Genomic DNA, 7,133 nt, shown 5'->3' with positions numbered 1-7,133 from the left:
ATCACGTAGGTTGAAGACAATGTCAGGAATCACTTGGAATAAGTCATGTGTGTACAGATAGATTCATAATGACTTTTTAAGGAAGTTTAGGGTAAGAACCTAATCTTTTTTTGAGGGCAGGACAAGTAATAACATTTTCATACAAGTCTCCTTTTGCTGCTTTCAGAGAAAGTGCTAAGCTTAATGGAACTTTGAATAATTATGGCATTTCATGTTGTCTCAGATTCCTTAAATTTTCAGAGCTTTGAACAGAATTAACTAGCTTTAATTTTAACTCACATTTAATCTGTCTTCATCTTCTTTGTATATCATTATTTGACTTAATAGATTAAGTACCTTTTTTCATGTGTTTGTGCAGCAATGTCATGTTATTGTAGGAATCATGCACATAGAAAAAGACCTTCAGAATCTGAAAACTGTTTTTATAATGTATCAAATACTGAAGTTTCCCACCCTATTCCTTGAAAATGTACCATTTTATAAAACATGTATTTTATTTGAATGTTTTAATAAAAGTTTAGCATTGACATCATTACAACCAGTTTAATCTGCTTAGTAACTACATTTAATTTCAGTGTATTAAATATCATACATTTTAATAATCACTCCTTTCAAGAACTCATCAGAATTCTTTATTATTCACTTTTCCTTTTATATGATCATAGGTATTGTTTGTTGTTTGTTATTATTTCATGAATGTCTCTCCAGATTTTTTTGTATCCTTTCTACTTGATACTCTTATGTTATAGTACATTAATTGGTCATGTTAATGTACCACAGTTTAATTAACTACTTCCGTGTTGTTGGAATTTAGGTTCTTTATAGTTTTTTGAAACTATAAAAATGCTATTTTGAAGATCTCTGAACAAATAGCTCTTTTTGATTTTGATAACACTTTCAAGATCTCTTACCAATTGAATTACTGGGTGATAGGGCATGATTATTTTTCTAGCTTTTACTGCATACTGCCAGATTGCTTTCTGAAAAGATGCTGCAAGTTTGTGATTCAATCAGAAATGTACAGGTGTGCCTATTTCCTTTACTACTCTACCAGATGTAAGTTTTGTTTCTTTTTTGTTTTCTTGTTTCTTTGTTTCTTTGTCACTATGATGAGTGTACAGTAGTACCACAGAGTTGTTTTTATTTTTATGTCTTTCGTTATTAATGAAATTGACCTTTTCCCAAATGGTTACGATATGTCATCTCTTTTTGAAGTTTCTTGTTGCCATTTATTCATTTTGCACTTGAATTGCTTATTAATTTATGGAATTATGAAATGATACTTGCTGGGAAAAACCATGATGGCAGTGGGCATTAATGCTTAATTCACAGTTTAATAAAGCACAGAGGGAACAGAGTGAACAGCTCAAAAAGTACAGAGACAAGTGGCAAAAGGGCAGGGATACTGAGGCAAATGGTGTATGAAGGGAGATTGGGGTCATGGAGTAAGGCAAGGCAGTGTGGAGAAGAGAATGAAGGGGGAAAATAATTTATGATGGGAGCACTGGAAAAGCATGGACCCTTAGGAGATGGAAGAGTGCTTAAGGGGTAGGAAGTTGGAGTCTCATTTTTCTAGAGCAGAACAAATTTGTTCTTATGCTGTTTCCCTCACAGGAATGTTGTGAGCGAAGTACATTGACAAATTGTAAAGCACTATACTTTGTTCTGTGAAGTTTAGATTCGGTCAAAGGGTTGCACTTGAGGACCTAGAAGGCCACATGTAGCCTCAAGGCTGCAGGTTCCCCACCCCTGTAGGGTTTTGGTGGGGGGCAGACTTAACTCTAATCCATGTTACCTTGGGGTTAGTTCATTAACATAGCCACATAATCTCAAAGTTATCAGCACTCTTGGAGTTCTGCTTGTATTATTGCATGTATCTGGAGCTTATCTAAAGTTTACACATCATAGGTCCAAAAAAAGCCCTAACAGCAAGGCTTAGACAGCTTTCCCTGTTTTATCCCCAAATTCCCCAGAATGTAATTTTGCAGAATTTGGAATTTGGGGGAAATCCTTTCCCCAGTTATTATTGTCTGTAGGTTTATCAAACACTAATCTTTTGTATTCATTTGGTTGGATGAATGGCATAGCTTTTCTGTTTCATTGATAAATTTCTCTATTTTTCCTATTTCCAGAGAGTTTTGAAAATAACCACTTTGTAATGCATTTTAAAGTGTATGTTTTAAAACTTCATCAACTTTTCTCATGTGTGTCCCATGACATTCTTATGAATTTGTTTTTCCATATAAGTTCTGTTAAGATTTTGTCTAGTTCATTATGGAAGTTCTCTGTATTTTGATTGGCGTCATAGTAAATATGTAGATTGATTTATGGATTGTTGAAATTTTGCTATCCAAGAACATTGACTATCCTCCTAGCTATTTGTCTTTTATTTTGGTTATTATAGTTTTATACTTGTTCTTATATAGATCTTTTATATTCCTAAGTAGATTGATTTCCAAATATTTTGTCATTTCTATTATTGTAAAAAGAGAACAAGAAAATAATTTTAAAAATCTCTTTTCACAATAATAGAAATTAGTAAACAAGGATGTAGATGGTAATAATAACTAACATATATAATCACTTTAAAGTTTGAAAAACATTTTACATATATTTTTATTTGGTACTTTTGAGTTCATTTTGTGTCTTGCAACTTTAAGATACCTATTTTGCGTCAATCATTCATCAAAACTAACATTGTTTTGATTTTCTTTTCAGAGATGTGGTACTGGATTTTTCTGTGGGCTCTCTTCTCTTCTCTCTTTGTCCATGGTGCTGCAGGAGTATTGATGTTTGTTATGCTACAGAGACATAGGCAGGGAAGAGTCATCTCTGTCATTGTGGTCAGCATTGGATTTCTGGCTTCTGTAACAGGAGCAATGATAACCAGTAAGTTGGTTTGTGTAAAAATACAATTTAACCTTACAATTTTTTCAAAAAATTCGACAAGACTGTAATGGTCAATTTTCATGTCCTACTAATAGTACAGTCTTTTTCATATATATATATATACATATACATATATACATACATATATATATATATTTAGCTCTGGAGCGGGGTTGTTGACCTCCCAATAAACTTTTGATCCCAGAGGAAATAGGAACATTGAGCTGGGGCGATAGCTATATTTGCTCTTCCTCCAAACAGGAGATATTTAAACCCCAAAACTGAAACTTTAAGGGAACTCAGTAAATAGTTATGCTTCTGGGAGAAATATTACATCTAGAATTCAAGGATTTGTGATGCTAATAATTGTGTAACTCAGAATGAATCACTTGTTTCTGTAAAAGATGCAAATGCAAGTAGAATTTTTCTTCCAACTTTTGTCTTAAAACTAAAGTTCCGTGGTGTAATGGGAAGGAGAAATTAGCTCAATGAATTGTAGGGACTAAAAAAAGCCTTTATTTTTATGTCATTTGTTCAACTCAAATATTTATTGAATATCTTCAGTGCAACACATTATGCTAAACACTATCAGGGATACAAAAATAATAAAAGACACAGTTCCCACCCTAAAGGAATTGAAGGAAAGAGGCAGGATATGCACAAATAACTACAGTGTTACGTAGAATGTAATAAGTGGTAAAGGATTATTACAGTGTGCTGAAATAATTGATGGTAGTGAGATTGTCATATCCTAGTGAGGAAAATCAGGAAAGACGTCATTAATTTGAGATGCTTCTTGAAGGATGGGTTAGTGTTCTACAAGTAGAAATGGGGTACAAATGCCACTCTAAGCAAGGGAAACAACATCTGTGTTGCCTCAGAAGCAATTTGAGAATGGTGGAGTTAGGCTAGTATATGGCATATTTCAGCATAGGCAGAGTAGTCAAAGTTTGGTTGGAGCTATATTGTTTAGGGTTTGTAAGTATCACACTATGGAATTTAGACTTAATTGAATAGACAGTGGAGAATCATGTTGATATATTTTTAACTTGTGTAAAAGTAGACTTTGCTTAGTTTTGTTATCTGAATTCACCTCAGAATGCTTCAGAATGTTCAGAAGCTTCATTGATGTTTTGAAAACATGCTAAACTTGATCGTGTTTACTGAATTACTTTTGAGCTTATACTAATGCTTGAACCACTTCTAGACAGTAAGACACTTTTAATAAACAAATCTTTGGAAAAGTGAAAGCTACTCACTTAAATTGTTGTCCTCTAAAGGATCCCCATCTTATTTTTGTCTTGAAGAGGCTGGAGATGTGGTTACCGGTTGCTCTGAGGTCTTTGTTGGATTTTTAAAAACAGACCCATTTTAATTGAATGTGATACTTAGGAAAATTTAACATAGTAATCATTCTTTACATGTGTAACTTGGAGAAGTTAAATGGCTTGTCTAAGGGCATAGGTTCAAGGACTAGCAACAACCTAGGTCGTTTGATTCTTAATTCACTGCACTGATATAATACCTCTTGGTCATGAAGTTCTTTGTGTACATTAATTCAGTGGGTCTTAGAACTCTTTGAAAGGATTAGATTCCCCATTTTTGTCAATGAGAAAACTCAGGGTCAGATGGGTTGACTTGCTTAAGATCACACATATACATCAAGTAAGTCACAGAGCAGGTATTTGAACAAAGAACTGCCTGACTCAAAATCCAGTGCTCTTACTGTGACACTAAGGTGGGTAATGGAATGAATGTTATAGTTGACCAAGTTGTCATAGTGTATGTAAATTATCTACTTTTAAAGAAATATGTGATATGAAGTATTATAATACTTAAAATTTACTCATGCCTGAATTACAGTGAGCTTGGGGCACTTGAAGACTATGTCATATGAATTCAAAAAGTAGCAGATCCATTTAACTAAAAAAGTCTTCTAATATGGACCTGGCAGCAAATTGTCATTGATTCTACTACATCTTTTCCTCCAATGTTCCCGCCTCAAGGAACAGCTTAAGTTCAGAGAGGCTGATTGCCAGAACTTTGGACATCAGATAGACTTTTTTTTTGCCAGAAAAATTCATGAATGCTTTCTACTAAGGCATTGAGTTTTGGTCAGCATCAGTAGACAGATTCACCCAAATCGATTAAATCATAGGTTCTTTATAAAGTATATAAATTTTAAAATCATTTGAATGTTATCTTTGGTAATATAGTATTCATTTAGAGTTTTGTTTGTAATGACAATCCAAAACTACTACATCAGCTGTTATTGAAGAGGACAGTGCAGTTTAGTTTAAAGAACACTAGACTCTAGGGGTCTTGACCCCTAGGTTCAGATTCTCGTGGCCACCTTGTAGTTGTGTGACTATGGGCATATTAATTAAACTCGTTGGGCCTCAGTTATAAAATCAGGGTGGCGTGCTAGATTGTCTCCAGTCTTTTCCAGTTTGAAATCTATGGTATATAGTTTTGTAATCATAGATCTTGAAATCTTGGAGAAAAACTTGTCTCTTCAACCTGTAATTTCAAATGTTAATAGAAAGGTTAAGACCTTTTGCCAGTTATTTACCATTTAAACTCTATAAAATTGGAAATTAATGTTTTGTTCTGTGAATGAATAAAATTAAATTATAATTGGATCTACAGATATTATTATTTAATAAATTAGCATGTCATTTTACTTCTTTTCTTTCTCCTTTAGGTGCAGCAGTAGCTGGCATTTATAGAGTAGCAGGAAAAAACATGGCTCCCTTGGAAGCATTGGTGTTAGGGGTTGGACAGACTGTACTGACGTTAATCATCTCCTTTTCGAGGATCCTTGCAACACTTTGAACTTCTCAGCTGATATGAGGAAATGCACGTGCAGATTCCCTGAAAGTAGTTCCAGTGGCAAGTGGATAAGAAATTGTGTGAGAATGTGAATTGTGCCCTTTGTCTAGATGCCTTGAGCTGTGGGAAAAGACTGCCCTCTAGTGTCCAAGATGTGGCACTACTTACTGCATCGCACCTTACGTGCCTCTGTCCCAGGCAAGGTGCAACTGTTCCACTGGATGTGAAGGAAGCTACAAGAAAACAGCACCTTGTTTAGCTGCCAATCAGGGTAACATGGTGATGATCATTATTCTTAACAGTGTTGTGATAAAGTACAGGGACGTTTCTGAAGAACTGATATGTGCCAAACTTGAATTTTTTTTAAACATTGATCATGTGGATGACTTGCAAGTATAGAAGTAGAGGATCGCTGTGAACGTATTTCACTTGAATTCAGGTAAATAGCAAGACTAACTTTTCTAATACTAAATCCCAGTAAGAATGCTCAATTACCCATTCATCATGGGCACATAGTACTTGATTTTTAATATTGAGCATTACAGAGATGTAGGGATCTAGTATAACTGTCTAAGGATAATTGCGATTTGCATTAATTTATGTGGAAAAAATACTTCATGGAAGGCTCTAAACCGTTTTGAAGACTCATAAAGTAGATCTGTGTGATACAATTTTCACTATCTGAAATAAATCTCTTTTAATGGTTTTCCCTCACAGATATATATATATATATACACACACATATATATATATATATGTATCCTATCCGTTTATATCCAGAAGTCAGAGACTTTGTTAGTCAGACATGGATTACAGTTTGTGTATGCACAGAAATATAATTTGAACTGTTTCTAATAAATTTTGTAAAAAAACAAATCTGAAATGCATGTTGCATACCTTAACCCTTCTAAAGAAAGTATTTGCTATGTATCTCATAGGAAAACTTTTCTTTCCTAATACTGCAGTGGGATTACACTACTTGTTGCAATTAAATCTTGATTTTTAGCAACATTTTAAAAGTTTTTCATGCAGAAGCATTAACTGTAACACATGGCCTAAATTAGGCAGTGGGGAAAAAAAGACCTCATTGTAGATGAGTAAAGACTATAGGTGGGGGGTGGAGGTGGGAGAATCATGTTTGGACTATAGGGCAGCATCATAATTCTGCTGAATATAGTGTTTGAAATACAGTTTATCGATAATATAATTGGAAAATTATGTGATTTCTGTCTGCTTAACCCATTATTGAATTGAGCTTGTACTTTCAGTGTGACTGTCAGGTGTTTTAAGATTTGTTTCTTTTTTCAGGTTCAAGGATTAAGATGGTATGCACGTGCAACATGTCCTTAGTACAAAACAGTTTAAGAGGCTTTAGAATTTAAGTGATTGTTTATAGGAGGTTAGAAAATAAG

The 7,133-nt window shown here is 34.0% G+C and overlaps 1 protein-coding gene across 1 annotated transcript in view; it reads left to right on the top strand.

Moving 5' to 3' along the window:
* TMEM170B (transmembrane protein 170B) overlaps positions 1-6,698 on the top strand; it is a 29,588-nt gene extending 22,890 nt beyond the window's left edge. The window contains exons 2-3 of the mRNA XM_027873377.1: positions 2,719-2,889; positions 5,594-6,698. Of these exons, the coding sequence (XP_027729178.1) occupies positions 2,719-2,889; positions 5,594-5,724 (302 nt within the window). The 3' untranslated portion in view covers positions 5,725-6,698. The remainder of the gene's footprint in view (positions 1-2,718; positions 2,890-5,593) is intronic.
* Positions 6,699-7,133: the final 435 nt, after the last annotated feature.

Source organism: Vombatus ursinus, unplaced genomic scaffold (genome assembly GCF_900497805.2).
Source record: "Vombatus ursinus unplaced genomic scaffold, bare-nosed wombat genome assembly UNPS02000577.1, whole genome shotgun sequence".
Lineage (NCBI taxonomy): Eukaryota > Metazoa > Chordata > Mammalia > Diprotodontia > Vombatidae > Vombatus > Vombatus ursinus.
This window is presented reverse-complemented; position numbering and strand designations above follow the sequence as displayed.